We start from the raw sequence: 18,673 nt of genomic DNA, 5'->3' as shown, positions 1-18,673 counted from the left end.
GCACTGACTTCATTAGGCTGAGAGTAGGAAGAGACTGATTTAGATTCAATTATTGATGTGTTTTTCCTTTCTCTCTAGTTCCCCGTACTTCTCTGTGGGGTTAGAATGACGCTGCGTTACTGGACTCCTGTATTATGTAGGACTGACTCATAGGGTTACCCTTCTGCATACACTCATGCATGTTAAATAATACAAAGTCAAGCCTGCATTATATAAATCTGACATCTATAGTGCTAACATGAGCAATTCTTCCTGCAGGACAGTCATATGCTGAGCAAAACGGCATAAACAATTATATTACCTTTTCCACGATTTATTTTCAAAAAGAAATGTTTATATTTCTAGATCATGATGCAAAATATTCATACCCCGTGTCAGCATGATTTGATGTATTTTGTTGGTGAAATGACTGCGAAAGGAGTACATTGTTTTTAGATTTTTCACTGGAAATTTCTCTGCCAATCAACGCTGTTTCTGCTGCATCCACACATCATGACACAGCCCCTTCCCTACTTCATCAAAGGCATAGTGTGTTAAGGATGAAGTCAGTATCAGTTCTCCTACATAAAGAGTTTTGCATGTAGACCCAAACATTAAATCTTGGTATCATCTGTCGCGAACCCTGCTTTTCACATATTTGCACGGTTTCATGTTACATAAAGGCCAGATTTGTTGAGTGCAAAACTAATATCTTGTCATCAGATTGTCTCACCTGAGCAATGGGTCTTTCCAGTTACTCCAGAGTTGCCTTAGGCTTCTTTTCTGCTTCTTGTTACATTACTTACTAATTACATTACTTTATTTAGTGGTATCAGAGCAGAATGTATTTGTACAATGTGTTTTCTTTCCTTTTCCCATTTAAGCATGTCTTTGTGTTGTCCTGTCACCACAAATCTTGATAAAATACAGATATAAAGAAGTTCTGAGGGCATAGTTTTGTAAAGTAATGCATTTACAGTGAGACTGCAAAAGCAACACGTTATCATTTCGACCACTGAAGAAGATGAACTAAGGCATAAGTTTGTCGTATTTTTTGAAAATGCTTAGATTATTTAGATAAGCAGAATTATGTAGGTGAAGACAAAAAACATAATGTTTTACAAATAGCAAGTAAATGATCACATTTACTTGCTATGTGCTTCTTGTTACATTACTTACTAATGGTTTTCAGTCATTTTAGCAAACTGTCCAGCCTGTCCTGGCCTGCATCAAAGTGTTTCCTGCCCAGTCCTTCTGACCTTTACTCTGCCTTTGAGCACCTGACACCTGCATCTGCACTTCAGGAACATTACATGTCTGGGAGATAGTGCCACTGATATTGAATAGTTCTCTCTTAGTCTCTTTAGATCCAATTCATTAAAGTGTTAATAATATGTATGAAGTTTAAAATTTTGCAGCTCTGTTTGAAAAAAGAACAGAGAAGCCGTTAATACTCAAGCAGGGAATCAAGTTGAGGACAGAACACTGTGGGGAAATAGACTTAGTACATGTGTTTATAATATATTTATAGTTTATATTTATTTTTGCAGCTATTGATGTTACCTTAGGATTACACTTATTTTTTTTACTTTTCAAATGTTTTAATATAGTTTTGTTTTGCTTTAATAAAAATAAGTTGAGTGAGCGATTTATGCAAGACACAACAAAAGACTCCACTGCAAAGGAAGTGAGTTCCAGAGTCTAGGGGACAGTGAATCTTTTATGTACAGCTTTGAATAGAGCATCATCAGCAGGTTCTGATTATTAAAGAACCTTTGCGCACCTGCCAGGAAAGTATGGATGCGGACGTCCTCTTGTGTAACCTAATGCTTGGCCATGGAGAGCTATCAGAGTCAATGGAGGACCTCAAAGGTGCGCTCTGAAACAAAGTGGGAGCCAATGGAGTTCACTACTCACTGTTTGGCCCACTTTTCTTTACAAAGCTGCCAGGAACGTTGTAATCATGGAAGAAGGTGTTCTGATCAGACTGAAAACTTCAGCATAAATGCAAAAGTGACTTTGGAAAATTAATCTGGCTTTTCTTCAGCAGAAACAAAGTGGATCAGAGTTGATGGAAAGGTAGATTAATTAAATACAGGCAGTCTTAGGAGAAAACCTCTTAGAGGCTGCAAAAGGTCAGGTATTATGTTGGACGTTGACCTTTCAGTAGGGCAGTGACACTAAAAAGCTAAATGTTTTAGTTCAAAGTATGGTCATGTGTCAGAATAATTAAATCAAAATCAATTCAGACTTCTATTGAGAACCTGTAAGAAAACTTGGAAGGTATTTTATGAAAAGTTAAAGTGGGTGTCAATACTTCTATTGTATAAAAATATAAAATCTTTGGTATTTGTTTCATTGATGTCGTACAGTCACACGACCTATTACATTCTGCACAAAAAGAATAATACAAAGTTGCAAAAAAGCAATAGTGAATTGATATCTCCATGACTAACCCCATTAAGTCCAAATAAAAAGCTTCACATTGGAATCTCTAAGGTCAGGAAGGATTAAAGAGGCACAGGAAACTCTTTCAACCAGATTAGGATCTGAATAGATTTTAAAAATCAGGCATCTGATCACAATTCTGTGTGCTCACAATGTTCATCTTCATGGATGCACCTTTTCTGAATTATGTGTTTCATTTTAATAGGAGACTAAGCAAGCTTATACAAGTGAAAGAGGAGGAAAGACTGTTAAGTGGATCCGTGAGAATGTAATGTGAGATGTTTTTCATGAATGAATGCAGGACAGAGATCAGTTTTCGTTACCTGGCAAGGGCAAGCAGAGACTCAAAGGTAAGGTTAACAGCGCTACAAGGTTTCAGTCTACAGCTGATATCCATATGAAATGTAACAAATTATATTAAATAAAATGAGAAACAACACAGCCATTGTGTTTCTTTTAATCTACTCTAAAGACACAATGTGCTCTTAATGTTATAAATTGTTTATGCAGCAAATGTAAATTTGAAACTGTTTCAAGTTAAGGTGGGAATTTTCCACTCAAATCCTATTTGGGATTTTTAGAAACTGGAATTTTAGGAGTTACTAGAAACTGAAAACTGTTGTTTTGAGCTGGAACACATTTACTGTTTACATTCTAGGATTTAATTCTAAACTATTCGTGTATTAGCTCTGTTTTAGCAGAGCTAATACAGCTAAAAGCTCAAAATAACTTTCCATGTTTGACCATGAAGGTGACATCTGAAGGTAAATTCATCCTGTGTTAGTTGGGATCCAGTTCACTGCAGAGAGGGATTTAGAAACTCCCAATTCCTTACCAATGCTTTGCTGCTTCCTTCTGTCCTACTTTAATTTTATACCTATAAATAAGCCAGGTAAGTTTTTATGAATCGTGTTTATTATCATTCATAAACTACTAAGAATCTCACTTGTAATTTAATTTAGTGCCATTATTACTACACACAGTTTCTATTTTTATTCCTTGTTTTGGCCTTTGACTCAACATTTTGATTAACACATCTTAACACATTTGTTATGGAAAACCAGAATTTACAGAACCCATAATTTCAATCATTTTCAGATCTCTTCTGTGTGTTAAGTGATGGAATAAGTAAAAACATGGCAATATGAGGCCACTGAAAAAAATATTTTCCAAGTATTGGATTTTGCCAGACCACATGTAATTAAGTTGGAAATACACATCAGGAGACAGTAACACATACAACTTCATAAATGACATTTCAAATCGTGTCATTGTCTGAAATTACACCACCTCAATCTGAAATTGGAAAGTAAAAGCATTCATCTTAAAATTGAGAGGAAGGAAGTCTTCCTTATTTTAATGTCATTTTACAGATTCAGTGCAGAAAAAAACAAAACATTTCCCAGATATTTAATGGGGAAAAACATCTAGTGTAAAAATGCTGAACATTATGTAAAACTGACTTTTGATTTAAATAAACAAACATGTTTGATATGAATTAAGCATAATTTAACCATGTTCAAAAACATACATATAATTTTGTGACAGACAGTCTTGGAGATAAGTTTGCATGTTGTAAAAATAAAAACACACTTTCAATGTTCTGGGAAATAAACATAAAACCTTATGTTGTGAATTTTCTGTAAAGGTGACATTCAAACATATATCTTTCTTTTTTTCTGGCTTCCTACATTCCTTCATATTCTGCAGCTGTGGAAAAGTTAACTAAAAAATAAACCCCAGTCACTACCTAAAGAAGCAAATCATTTCTTAAAATAAATTGTTCATACATTGATAAAATGTATGACATGTGTGATAAATCAAACTGCCTACAGTTTATAAAAATGATACGGGATTTAATAATACCCAATGATTTAGATTTATGCAGTTATGATCTTGCAGCTGGCGCAAACGGCAGTGAGTGGCTCATTGCGTTACTGCGGTGGGAGATGCTTGCCTGCAGCAAGAAAAGATGATGCCTTTGGTTCTGCTGAAGTTGTACCTGGAAAAAACAGTAATTATTCAACAATTCTCTATGAATGTTCAAGACGGTGCTTTATTGTCCTGTTTTTATAGTGTGATGACATTTAGATTCTATCCTTGGATTGATCAAAAATGTGTTTGATATGACTTTTTCTTGCCTGATCCAGTCGTGTTCTCTCGCCCACCATCTAAGTCAGCAACCACCTCATCCTCTGGGAAGTTAATATTTTCTCTGGATTGGCTGTGCTGCCTGGAATAGCAAGAAAAAAACAAATAAAATGTCTTTACAGAGAATCATGTAATGAACCAAAGCTGCCTTATTTGTCTGGAGATAAATGCCTAAATACTCACGAGCCAAAAAGCATTGCATGCAGTCCTGAGGAAAGAAAGCAAAAACTGTTAATATAGCACAACATATTTTCATGTCTATATTAAAGTGACATTTCAGAATATTCTTTCAAGGCTTCTACTGACTTAAAACAACTCCAGTCCCCAAAATGTTACGGGGTTTGTGCAAACAATATTTGTGCATTTTTGTAATGAGCATCTTGTTTGCATTTGGCAGTTATAAACAGAGAAACCATCAATTGTTTACATAGAAATTGGAGGTAGAAGATATCGCATAAGCAATGAGCTTCCTGTGTGCCACACATGCTTTTAGCAGAACATGTTAAACATATTAGGTCAAACAAATGTCTGATATAATGGTAAATCAGTATGAAAATGAAACTAAATGTCTTTACTTACACTATTTTTGCAATTTACATCTAAATCAGTTGGCAGATACCCTCTAGTTTCCACTTCCTGTATAGTTAATAATTAGTTATTTCGCTAATAAACACCTAATTCTAATAGTTAAAACATTTCTAAAAAGCATATACTGCTTGAAATTTTTTAGAACTTGAGTTTTTAAAGACAGTAAAAGCCTGCTTTGGTCTTGGTCTTGATTTCACTAGCCATGAGCTTTGGCCAACACTACAAACATATCTGGATTTATACTAAACTAAAATGCAAACAGAGTTTTTAAGGACAAAATAGACACAGCCTATAAGTTTTTCAAAGAGCTTTTAATGTGGGGGACTTACGAGGATTGCTATCCCGGTTACGTATGATGAAAACAAGCAGCAGCACAGTAGGAATGGCTGCAAAGAGCATCCCACCAACAGCTGCTCCAACCACAGCAGGGTACATGTTGTCACGCAGTTCCACTGCAAAAACATCACAGTTTCACAAAGATTAAATATAAAAAGCTTTTTCTCAATGAAAAAACTTCACATCTATAACTGTCTCACCAAGTTTCTTTTCAGTAGAATCACCTCATCACTCTGAAAGTATGTTACCAATATCCCATTATGGCCATTAACTATGATTTTTTTTCTGTTTAAATTAGAATTTTTGTTAATTATCTGTTACTGAGATTTGCTTCTTAAACCAATCATAAAATAGTGTTATCCTTGTTATCCAAAACAATAAACAAATAAATTCTGCAGTTATTAAAAAAACAGAAACTTAAATGGATGTATTAGAAAAAAAACAAAGAATAATGTGAAGGGGAAGCAAGTGAAAAATGTAAAGTGTATGTCATCATTTCCAGAGGTGGGGGAGAGTACCAAAAAATGTAGTCAAGTAAGAGCAGCATTAATTTTTACTCAAGTAAAAATACAAAGCAGCCATCCAAAAAAGTTACTCAAGCAAATGTACATATATTTACTTGATCATTTCTTTCAGATAATTTCATTGAGAGAAAATACATTTGGCCAGGCTTTCTACATTTTTTCTTCATTACCTGGAGTTTTTGTTGAAGACGGGTGTCCGACGGTGCGGTGGTTGATGGGTGTTATGCGGAACTGGTAGGTAATGGTTGGAGTCAGGCCTCGAACTGTGTGACTCCTGCTGCTTGGATCCTGGATGATGGTACGGTACCAGTCTTTGGAGGCAATCCTCTCCTCCATCTGCAGCTGTGAAATATGCTGCTCCCCTCTTGTTTGGTCGCTCAGACACCCACTGGTGCTCCAGGTGGAAACCAGTCCATCCTCCAGTCTCCCGTACCGTCGACCTGCCACTCCAGCTCCACCTCGTTACGCTGTCGGCTGTTGTACGTCGCTCTGATCAGGGTCGCGTTGGGCGGCATGGGGTATTCTGATGCAGAGGCAAAGCAAAAAGAAATGTGCCCTCAAAACTGGTCTAGTAATATTATTACAAAATTTAGACAATCCAAAGAGATTCCTACTCTTGACCACCAGGGTGATGTTGATCTCAGCGCCTCCCACTGCGTTTGAAGTGGAGCATCTGTATTCTCCGCTGTCCTGCACCTCGTCGTTTCTCTCACAGTCAGGTTGGCCCAGGCAGACGTCCGCAGCAGCATGTACTTCGAAGTGTCTCGGACATCCAGGCCCTGATTGTTGAACCAGGTGATTTCATTGGCTGGAAGGTAATTAGCTCTCAGATTGCAGGTGAGCTGGACGTCACTCCCCTCGTACACAGAGATGACTCTGCGCTGCGTCAACAACACCGGGGCCTCTGAAAATGGAAGATATTAAGTCATTTTTAAAACAAAAATCTCTGGTGCTGTTTAGTGTTTGGTACAGTGGTTGTTACGACTGACCCAGTGTGAGCCTACAACTCTTTGCTTCCACCAGAAGTGGGTGTTTAGCGTAGCAGGTGTACGGTTTCCCACTTCGGGCCGTCCCATAACGGAGGACCAGGATGTTGGAGTTTTCTTGTCCCCCTTTGCTTTGGCCCCCTGGTCCCTCCCACCACACTAGGGCCTTTGGGGCCCCTCCATCCCAGGAGCAGGACAACATCAGGTATTGCTGAGTGTTTGTGACATAGGCAAAACACACCGGTTCTGCAGGAGGAATGTCTGTAAGGATGTGAAAAAAGTAAAGTCTTAATTTTAACAACAGCTTTTCAGTGTTGATGATTTTGTTTTATGTGTGAACCTACATGTATGCGCCCTGCATTCTGCTTGCTCTTTTCTGGCAGGATGTGCACCAATGCAAGTGAACAGGCTGTTGTTAGGAATCCTGCCTTCAGACGGCAGCAAGATGGCAGCACTGTTTTGTAGATTTGTTTGCAGTTCTGTTTCCTCCTGTTCCGCTTTCATTACATCCCCAGTCCAGTGAAGGGACGGAGAAGGGAGTCCACCAGACCATGAGCAGAAAAGACTAAGAGACGTATGATTCTGAGCTGCTTCCACAGAGCAGGAGGGGGCGCCAGCTGGAGGGTCTGTGGGAATTTAGTATAGATGAGTGTGTCAGAAAAAATATCATGCTCAGTTGAGTAGATTGTTTAGGTTTTCTTTTACCAACTTTGTGATCTGTGTCGTAAATTATTTTATGAGGAATAAAAGGAATAGAAATTAATTACATAGGCACAACAGAAGGAAGGTAAAATTGGGAGGATGAACTATATATGCACTTGACTTTACCTCTCACTGTTCATGGACAGATGCATCTCCATGTACAGCATCGATTTGAAGTACTGGGTTCAGATTTCATTTGGTAGACTGAAATAACGTTGTGTCATTTTCCAGTTATAGATGTAAATTAAAACATTTAATCTGAAGTTCCACAAGGCTCTTAATAAATAGCATATATTATCATATGTATTCTGATGACTTTTGAATTTTGGACTTTATATTTTTGTGTCTCCATGACCGCAGTTTTTTACAGTTAATAATGAAAGTAAGTGCATCATGCTAATGAGCGGGAAGGTAGGAATTTCTTCAAGCTAAATGTAGAAAGGACTGAGGTAAGTAGATTCATTGAGATTAACTTTGGGGTTGGTACTGTCTCAGATTTAAATTTTAGTTCCTGCAGAAAGTGCGTTATTAAATCAGGCTACTACCATCCTTAAAAATAAATCATAGAATGAAGGGTTTCCTTTCAATGAACTGATCTAAGGTAGTACACAAAATGAAAATAGGAACCAGCTACACTAAACAGGAGTAAATAAAAACAGCCAGTCTCACTTTGACTACATTCACACTGCAGCATGAAGTGACCCAATTCCAATCAGATTTCTTTAGCTGTGGTCCTTCACACTTCCAAACATGTGCGACCAGTATGTGTCTCCAGTGAGGAATGCAAACGACCTGAAAGTGTCTGGCATGCGCAGTAGAGGGCGCAATAACGTCTCACATGAGAGAGTCCCCTCAGTGTTCTGCAAACCACCATAAAAAAGGAGTGTTTGCAGAAGTAAACGGGGATGCTAACGATGGAGCATAGCTTTCGATTTTTAACTTAAAAAATTGAAGTTGTTGTCCTATCAGAGCCAGCATATTAACAACTTAATCCTTACTATAATCTGTCATGGTTGTTGTTTTTCTTCCCACTTATACGGAATAGGGATATTTGTCGAGTATCAATGACGTTCAGATCGGATGAATGTGACCTGGCCGTCAGGGTTCAGGTCACATTTGAAAAGATCGGATGCGCCTGTGTCGGATATCCAGGTAGCCAGGGTCGCTTTCGAAGAAAAATCCAACCTGTGTTGACTCTCATGAAATGATCAGATACAGGTCGCATTAAGGCAAACAAATCAGAACTGGGTCATTTCAGGCTGCTCAGAATTGTTATCATGGTTTCCATTTTTGTCAATGTCAGAGGTCACACTCACAGTAGACAGTAAGGCTGATGGTTTTCCTGGAGCGTGTGTTCAGGTGTGAGTTTTGTGCCAGGCAGGTGTAGTCACCAGTGTGCACACGGAGGATCTTGGCAATGGTGTACTGTGGTCCGGTGAACACCTGAGAGTTGTTGTGGAACCAGATATACTGACTGGCTGGATTGGACTGGGCTTGACATGACAAAGAAACCGGCTCAGTTTCCAGAGCTGAGAATCCTCGATCTGTTATACTGTATGAAGTCACGTCAATCTGAGGAACATCTGGGCCAACTGGGAAAAAAAGAGCATGAACACAGTCGAGAGCTGAACGCCATGCTGAATGTAATAAATTGGCTTGTAAAAAAAGAAAAACAGTAGGTAATAAAGGCATGTGAAACTTGTTGGTAACTGTTATCTAGAGGTAAGCCTTATGAAATTTACTAAGCAGCATTTTGTAGAACTTTACATTTTCAGAATTTACATATTAACTTGATTTTGTTCTGTCAGAAATTGTTGTGTGTTAAGCATTTACTTATGAGAGCTTCTTTGTCAGAACTTACACGTACTTTGTTGTAATCGTTATGGAACTTACTGTTTACTTCCAATTAAAGTTTGGTAAAAGTATTAGGTTAACAAAAGATTATATACACATAATTTACCATTACTTACAGATAATGTCCAAAAACACCCAGTCAGAGTTTTCAGTGTTGAGGAAGTTGCTGCCGACGCAGCGATACCGGCCACTGTGGCTCCGGTTGACGTTGCTCATGGTGATAATGCTGCTGTTGCTGCCCTGAGCAAATGTGATGATGCTGCCTCTTTCAATTTCACGCTGCCACACATACTGGATTGGCTCAGTCCCATTTTCCACGTTGCACTGCATCTTTACTGTTGCTCCTGCCACTGGGAGTGTGTCTCTTATCTGGACTGATGGTTTACTGACAGGGACTGTGAAAAAACAAATCCAGCAACATATCAATCAAAGGCTCACATTTGGTATGTGAATATTTTATGTAGACTTAGTTGCATTTCAAAAATATTGCAATAACATAGTAAAACAGTGGCTATACATTTATTTATAGGTCAGGTTTTGCCTTGGTTTTTAAACTGCCTGTAACTGATAAATTTATGACAGTATATAAAATGTTATTCAAATGGAATAAGTAAAAAAATTAACATTTATGTTTTTATGTCTTACCAGAAATTATATGGCCTTGTGAAAAAAATATCCCCACACAGACAATTTTACGTTGTATCAACCATTTTCATCATCATAAAACAAACATTAAATACTTGAATGTACAAATCTGCAAGTCATTGAGTCCCAGGCTTGAGGTGGCAATCCAACTTTAAATGCTATGACTTTGTTATGATTCACACTATTGTGGTTGCTAGCATTTTACAGTTAAATTGAAGTGATTGGTTCTTCTGAATTCATGTATATAAATGAGAATTTATGGCGTTTAGTTTCACATAACAAGCAGTGTGTTTTTACAGAGATACATGAAAATTGGACTTCATCGGCAAAATATCTTTAATTCCCAAATCATTTTTGCTGTTTATGGTCATGAGCACTGACCCAATGTAAGTCCACAGGTTTTTGTTTGAGTCACAAGCGGGTGTTTAGCAGCGCATACGTAGGCCTTCCCAAACTGAAAGGCGCTGTAATGAACAATCAGAACATTGGCGCTCTCTTCTCCGTCTTTGCCCTGACCACCTGGACCTTTCCACCACAGCAACGCTTTCGGGAGACCTCCATCCCAGGAGCAGGACAGCACCAGAAACTGTTTGTCATCCGTCACATTGGCGAAACACACAGGCTCTGCAAAGGGGGTATCTAGAGTAGAGGGAATAAAACAGGACTGAATCATTTACTTTCTCTCGTCCATCATTTTTATTGAGCTTTGTGGACTCACATGTGACTGTGCTGCAATTCATCTGTTGCTTTAGAGCAGGATGGGAGCCATGACAGGTAAACAAGCTGCTGTTAGCAGTTAAACCTCCAGAGGGCAGCAAAACGTGTGCGCTCATTGGATTTATTTGTTGTCCTGCAGGGATCGGGTCTCCAGTCCAGTGAAGGGACTGGGAGGGGAATCCACCGGGCCAGAGGCAGAGCAGCTTAAGAGAGGTGTGATTCAGAGCCGGCTGCACGGAGCAGACGGGGGAGCCGTCAGGTGGATCTGCAGCAATTAAATATGTACAGCAAGAAGTGAGTCAGTGGGGAGGGAAGTGCACTAATCATTTATGCAGATTGACTAGCTGATGTAAATCATTTAATAATTTCCAGCTGTAGGTTGTCAGAACAGCAACTAGCTACATGAACCCATATTCACGACTGCCTGCATGGGTTAAAGAGCATTTAAATGTTTTATGAGGGTATAACTAGAAAGAAATTAAAAATATATACTTCTGTGTGTAAAATACTTTTATTGAATAAAGATCAAAAATACAGAGACAGATGAATTTGTCATTAATAAGATTGATTGTTATCGCTATGACTTAGAAAATATTGCATACCAAATGCTGTCTCGCAATTTATATCAAATCTGTCATAATAAGAGAAAATCTATTAAATCTATTAAATGTGGAAACATTATCACATTTGTATACAAATATATACAAATGTGATAGTCATTTAATTCTTAAGATTTCATACTCGTCTGTGAAACTCGGAGAATCCTTTTCAATAATTTGTTGAAAGTGAAGAAGTTTTGAAGTGCTTATCTGATAAATCCTTATAGGCGGTTAATATCAGCAGCATGTAACTGTATTAATGTCCCATCTGAGTGTAAATCTGTATTAAGTCAACCTTAAGACTGAAAGTAATGGTTTGTCTAAATTGGACCAACACCAAAGTGAATTTCCATCATCTTAAAAAAGCTAAAAGATATTAAAGTTACACTCCAATTTAAATATTTAAACAATGGTCATGTCTGCATAGAGATGGGAGGTGGTAAGGCATCAATAATATTCATGATTGAAAATGTATTGAGAGTGAAGAAAGCATTTGATAAAACTATTTGTGAATAAAATGAATGACTGCATGAAGTGGTTAAATCATATTAGGGATATGAGTTATTATTCAGATCGTCTTGTGATGATGGAAAGATGCTAATGTACCTTCTTGCTTTCAGGACTGTTAGTTTTGTGACTGAAACTAGAACTTAGGTTTTGTATAAAAACTGAACCAGCCATAACATCATATCAGAAAAAAATCTTCCGATTGATCAAGTTAAAATAAAGAAAATGTTCTGTTGAAATTGATAAAAATGTGATACATTTCACTTTTGCTTGCATGATGTTGTACTTCGACATATTTGGATCAAGGAGCCTGCAGGGATGCAGCATAGAAAGAGGAATGGTCTGAATTTTAAAGTCCCACTTACAGTAAACTGTCAGGGTGATGGTTTTCCTGGACTGCGTGTTCAGGTAGGAGTTTTGTCCCACACAGGTGTAGTCACCAGTGTGCACACGGAGGATCTTAGTGATGATGAGTTGCGATCCAGAGTACACTTCAGAGTCATTGTGGAACCAAACGTACTGACCGACTGGATTGGACTGGACTCGACATGTCAGTGAAACCGTCTCATTCTCTAGCGCAGTGTAGCCCCGCTGTACAACACTGGATGGAGCCACGTCTATCTGAGGAACATCTGGACCAACTGAGCAGAAATAACATGAACATTGTTTAGATCAACGCTGTCAATCATCTATGTTTAGGATGGGGCAGCTGTTAAGTTGGTAGTGGGTCATTAATCACCCAAAGACGATTTTGTTTTTCCTTTGGGGTAACACTTTATTTGACGGGTTGCGAATAAGACTGACACCGACATAAACATGACATAACACCTGTCATAAGTCTTTATGAATAATTATGACTGTTGTCATAAAGTGTCATTCAGTAAATCGAGACACTTTTAATACAAAGTTGACACGTTACGACAACTTGACATTAACCAAGAAATCATGATCTGACATAAATTTGTTATAAAAGTTTCACTGATTAAACTTTAAAAATTAAGTAGGTTTGTGGAACAAAATAAATTATCCAGATAGAAGATCCTTATATCTACACATATATAAAATAATCTGAGTTGTGTAAGTTGTTTTTCTTCTTCTCTTTTTCCTATCCAGGTGCACCTAGTAACTCATAGTCTCATAGAACAGATCTCCTTTGTGAAGGTAAAAGGGAGGACCAAGTCCAGCTGCCTGGAAGGGAAGAGATAACAAATAGTTACCCCCACTATGGGAACAGGATGAGATGCTCAACTTATCTGAGTGGCCTTGGAGGAAGCTAGGTAAAGGACGCCTCCGCCTCTGGCTGTCTATTTGGTTCAGAGTACCCCTGTTTATGTTATGCGTCCTAATTTGGTATTGGGCATTTGAAATGACTCCCACTTCCTGTGTGCCAAGAAATTGCATATGAGTCTGTGATTGTTTCAGCCTCCTCAGAACACACCTAGAGTTTGCTATAATTTTATCTGTGTTGTTCTCCACTTGCAAGTGATATTAAAAGTTTTTCTTCTTTGCACTTTTGCTGTCTCGGTCTCATCTCAGGAAATTCTGTGCATTTCAATAGGTTTATGTTATTAAAGCTAAAGTTTAATCAATTCGCGGATTTTTAACTTGAGGAGTGTTTTTGTCCTTCTGGAAGGTGAATCCAGTCCCAAATCTGTTTGCAGCCTCCATTAGGTTTCCTTCCATGACTGTCCTGTTTCAGTTCATTCTGAGTAGTTTTCCTGTCTCTGCTGAAGAAAAGCCTCCATTTCTCTGAGTCTTTAACAAATCAGCCTCATTTATGCTAATATCAAATTATATAGAGGGTAGCTTTTAATTAAGTTGTGGAATGCAAAGCAAATAAGGCAAATTTAGAACATTTAACACAAAATGAAGAGCACAGGGAAATAATTTAGTGGATCCTTTACTACTTACATGTGATATTGAGCCATAACTTTTCTGAGCTCTCTTTGTTAACGGCGTTTCCTGCAGTGCAGCGGTACCAGCCAGTCTGGTTACGGACAATGTTTGTGATATTAATGAAGGTGGTGTTGCCCTGTGCAAACGTTGTGAAGTTTTCACTATACAGTTGATGTTGCCACGTGTAATGTATTGGCTTAGTCCCATTTCCAATGTTGCAGTGCATCCAGATAGAAGATCCTTCCTTTGGGGACGCGTTGCTCATCAGGAGGTACGGCTTACTAACGGAGACTACAAAGAAAAGGAATCGCAGAAGTAAGGAGACAGAAGACAATATAGTGTTCACTGAATGAAAAGTTTCCTGTTCATGATGTGTGAAACTGAAAATTGCATTACTGAGCTATTCTACATTCACTCAAGGTATCAAAACACCCTTTACATTGTCATTCATTGTGAAAGAGAGACTGTATTGGCTGCTTAAGCTTCTTGTCATGCAACCTGCTTTGTACACTGTGTTCAAATCTTCACAGGAACATGTGAAGCAGCAGCCATGATGTTCAAAGCAAAATGTTTAGTGTATAAAGCTGGAGCATAACTTTTTCTGCACTTCAGCTGGAAAAATGTAAGTTTAGTCTGTGTCCTCAGTGAGAAAGGTGTTCAGAACCAAATGATAAATGATTTATTTGAGCATCAGAGTTGAACTAATTATGACCAAATGCTTGGTATTGAGTGATGAATTTTAGGGACAAATACAATCTTTTTTTATTTTTTTTAAAGACAATTAGCATGTTTCATGTAATTAAACCATAAAAATTTTTACATAAAGATAACTGTCAATTAATTTATGCTTCCCAGGTTTCTCTGCACATTTCCAAATGCATTGGAAGTAATAATTGATTGTTCTGTACAGTGAAGATGAGAACTGACCCAGTGTGATTCTGCAGGTCTTTGCTGCAGTCAGAAGTGGGTGTCTGGCATAACAAGTGTAGGGTTTCCCACTGTGGGCGGTCCCATAAGGAAGGACCAGGATGTTTGAGTCTTCTTGTGCATCCTTGCTTTGGTTTCCTGGTCCTTCCCACCACACCAGTGCTTTGGGTAGGCCTTCATTCCAGGCGCAGGACAGCATCAGATACTGCCTATCATTGGTCACGTTGGTGAAACACAGCGGCTCTGAGGGAGGGATATCTGGTGTGAAGAAAAAAAGAGGTGAAAAGTGCAAGTTTTCTGTCCAGTTAGTGATGAGAGATTTAATATTCTTATTCTGGTTCTCACAGGTATGTGTGCTGCACTTCGTAGGTTGTTGTAGAGCAGGATGGGAGCCGACGCATGTGAACCAGCTGCTGTTACGATTCAGCATCTCAGACGGGAGCAACATGACGTTGGTAGTTAGATGAGGTTGTTGCCCTGTGTCGACCTGTTTTTGTCTTGCCTGTATTGGGTCTCCGGTCCAGTTGAGGGACGGGGAGGGAAATCCTCCAAGCCAAGAGCAGAGGAGCCTGAGAGCAGTGTGGTTGAGTGCAGACTCCACAGAGCACACGGGGGAGCCGTCTGGAGGGTCTGCAGGACCAAAAATGAAATGTTCTAACACTGAAGAACTTGAGACTGACAACATAGATTAATGTGGGAAAGTGATGATTAATCAAATGTTCTGGTCAAAGGTCACACTCACGGTAAACGGTCAGGCTGAGGGTTTTACTGGACTGGGTGTGGAGGTGGGAGTTCTGGGCCACGCAGGTGTAGTTGCCAGTGTGGCTTCGGAGGATCTTGTTGATAGTAAGGAGTGGTCTTGTGTGAATTTTTGAATCATTGTAAAACCAGATGTACTGACAGCCTGGATTAGACTTGGCTTCACAGTACATGGAAACAGTCTCATTCTCCAGAGCGGAGTATCCATGCTTTGTTATATGGAATGGAATCACATTTATTTTAGGTTCATCCGGACCATCTGAAGACAAACAATATAAGCAGAGCGTCAAAATGTAGGTCAGAGATCGACAGCCTACTCAGAACAAAGATGCTTTATATTTGAAACAAACTCTAGAGGTCTTAGTAGATTGTCATGAGAGTGAAAAATTATGCTGCCTCGATAACATTTTTTAAAAGGTTTCAAAATTATTTTAAAAAATAATATTAGAAAAAGTTGAAGTGGAGCAACAAACAGGAGGAAAGCATTTTGATGCAATGTTTTTTTTTTTTTTTTATCTGCATCTAATAGGAAAATCCAAAATACTTACATGTGACATTTATCAATAAGCGGTCGGAGGTCTCATTGTTGACAGCATTGCTGACTTCACAGTGGTACCAGCCAGTGTAGTTCCTGCTGATGCTGGTCACAGTGATGATGCTGCTGTTGTTCTGTGATAAGTCAGTAATGTCTTCATTGAGAGTTTTATGTTGCCACCTGAACTGAAGTGGTTCAGAGCCATTTTCAACACTGCAGTTTATCCATATTGACGATCCTTCAATTGGAGAAGCTTCACTCATCACAAGATACGGCTTACTGACAGGAACTGCATCGGAAACATAATCACATAAGGCAGTGATGTTCTAGAAGTGCAACAATGTTAATTTTATTTGATACGTTTTATAGAGTCATTTTAACCTGAATTTTCCATTTCTAAATAACTTGTAGAAAACATCATCATACCCACAGGTGGGACTCTTACCTTGGACAGTCAGATATACGTAATAGTAGTAAACTATAGGCTCATCTTCGATGTCATAGAAAGCCTGACAGGTGAACAGGCCATGTGCAGCCAGAGGCAGTTTCTTGATGCTTATTGATGCCGTGTTTGGGAGGATCGTCACTGGTCCGACCGTCTGAGCTAACTTCTGGATCCTTGGTCCTTTCCCCAAATTGTAGAGCACTGCTTTGATGGCATCAGTGCCTGGCTCAGTGAAACTCCATATGTATAAATCAGGTAACGCTGCTCCACATTCGAGAACCACAGCTTTGTCCACAACCCCATACACACTGGCATTCTGATACACCACCTCTCCAGTGTGATTTATCTGAAGGGCTGAAGGAGAGAAATGACCCCATGTTTTATTAGTAAAATGCGTTTGTTTGTATGAAGGAAACAAAGATGGAGGTGTCATGTGCCTTGCCTATGTTCAACTAAAGCCATATTGATTACACACACACACAAAATTTTGTTTTACAGTTATGTAAGCTTATGTATAGGTATGAGACTCTGTATATGCTACCAATGTGTACCATGTATTATTTTCCAGTCATGAGTAAACTAAAAGAGAATAGCATATGAATTTAAACAGAAGAGAACTTTTGTTATTGTGAAATTACATGAGAGAGACAGATATATAGATAGATAAAACACTTACCGAATGTTGCTAAAACTAATAAACTTGTTGAAAGAAATACAAATTCCAGCTCTAGCACTCGGGCCACCATTGTATCATGATGATTCTTTGTCCATTGATCCAAAAAATGGGAAAGACATTGAAGGTTGAAGAAAAAAAAATCTACTGTCTAGTACATCCTTTCTGCGCTAGAATTGTGTTTCTTTGTCTCTCCTTATGATTGCTGAAAGCACAAAGACTAAATTTAAAAACTTGATTTTGCCTCATTCAGTCTTGTTTTTTGTTTTCTCTGCCCATCTTTCCCCCTTTCTTTTCCCTCAGGGTTAGGATAACACGAGGATCACAAGCTCATCTATTATGCAAGACATTTGCATGGGTGAACGGCTCAGACTTCCACACACACGCATACTCATGCATAAATGTACATACCTGCACATTACCTAACACAAGCAGGGGCAAAACCTATTTCATAAAGGCAAACAAACATGAATTAAACATCTGACAAGGCTCATTCTTTAAGGATTCATACCTAGTTTTGTGGTCAAACTTAAAGTTTTTTCATCAGTAAATGAAGAGTACATCACAAATACAAACCTTTCTAGAAATGCTAGAAAAGTATTAATCTTCCCACATTTCTGATGTGTTGTTGATGTGACAGTCTTTTACCATTTTTGTTACCTACCAGATATTCCACCAGCGACTCCAACAACATAGAAGATGTTGCTCCAACAAGAAGGAAACCTGAACAACACATGTAGAGTAACAAGATATTCAGGAATTATTGCAAAGCATGGCTAACCATTGGGTGACAATGCTAAACTAGGCATCATTGAAGGAGACGTTTTTACACAAACCCTCTGAAAGTCTTCTAAGGTCTTTAAACCATCCATCCAACTGTTCAAAAAACTGTCCGTCTGCGAAAAAACTGACCATGATCATATCAATATTCTAAGGAAAAAAGTTAACAATAAATGCAGCTTAACAGGTTGGTAGTTTAAAAAGTTAAACACAATTATTATTAGTAGTCTGCGTTTTAAAATAAGCAGAGAATTGTCTGACAGAAAAGGAACACTTATTCTCTTTAAGCAGTAACTCTGCAGCCTGCAATATTATTAGGCCTCAAGGCGCTCCACTGAGTTTCTGTCAACGATTAAACAAGCTTGAACTGCATGTTGACATATTTGATGATTGTATTACTCTGAAAAAGGATAAGACCGTGCATGCATGCAAAAGACTGAAGTGAGTTTCCTCTGCAGGGTGTTTGGGCTTGATTGAATTCTCACACACATAGGGCCAAGTAGAGAGACCATTAAGCTGTTAAGTCATATGCAGAGATAATCCTTACATGTGTGGGGAGAATATGCCAACACCAAAAGAGTAAAATAATGTATGTGTTTCTGTCTAAAGAAAGGATTTGTGG

At 38.5% G+C, this 18,673-nt stretch overlaps 1 protein-coding gene across 1 annotated transcript; it reads right to left on the bottom strand.

Moving 5' to 3' along the window:
- Positions 1–4,034: 4,034 nt before the first annotated feature.
- Positions 4,035–17,152, bottom strand: LOC129368760 (V-set and immunoglobulin domain-containing protein 10-like 2). The gene is given in 15 exon segments (XM_055043871.1): positions 4,035–4,429; positions 4,569–4,660; positions 4,762–4,786; positions 5,496–5,618; positions 6,197–6,387; positions 6,389–6,454; positions 6,456–6,549; positions 6,641–6,730; positions 6,733–6,930; positions 7,016–7,273; positions 7,357–7,638; positions 9,031–9,306; positions 13,948–14,223; positions 16,599–16,952; positions 17,140–17,152. Coding segments are annotated over 15 exon segments (2,406 nt in total). The 3' UTR covers positions 4,035–4,361.
- Between the last annotated feature and the right edge of the window lie 1,521 nt (positions 17,153–18,673).

This window comes from Poeciliopsis prolifica, unplaced genomic scaffold (assembly GCF_027474105.1).
Source record: "Poeciliopsis prolifica strain line A6 unplaced genomic scaffold, Auburn_PproV2 SCAFFOLD019, whole genome shotgun sequence".
Taxonomy (NCBI): Eukaryota; Metazoa; Chordata; class Actinopteri; order Cyprinodontiformes; family Poeciliidae; genus Poeciliopsis; species Poeciliopsis prolifica.
The sequence above is the reverse complement of the archived record's forward strand: the minus strand, read 5'-3'. Positions and strand labels throughout refer to the sequence as shown.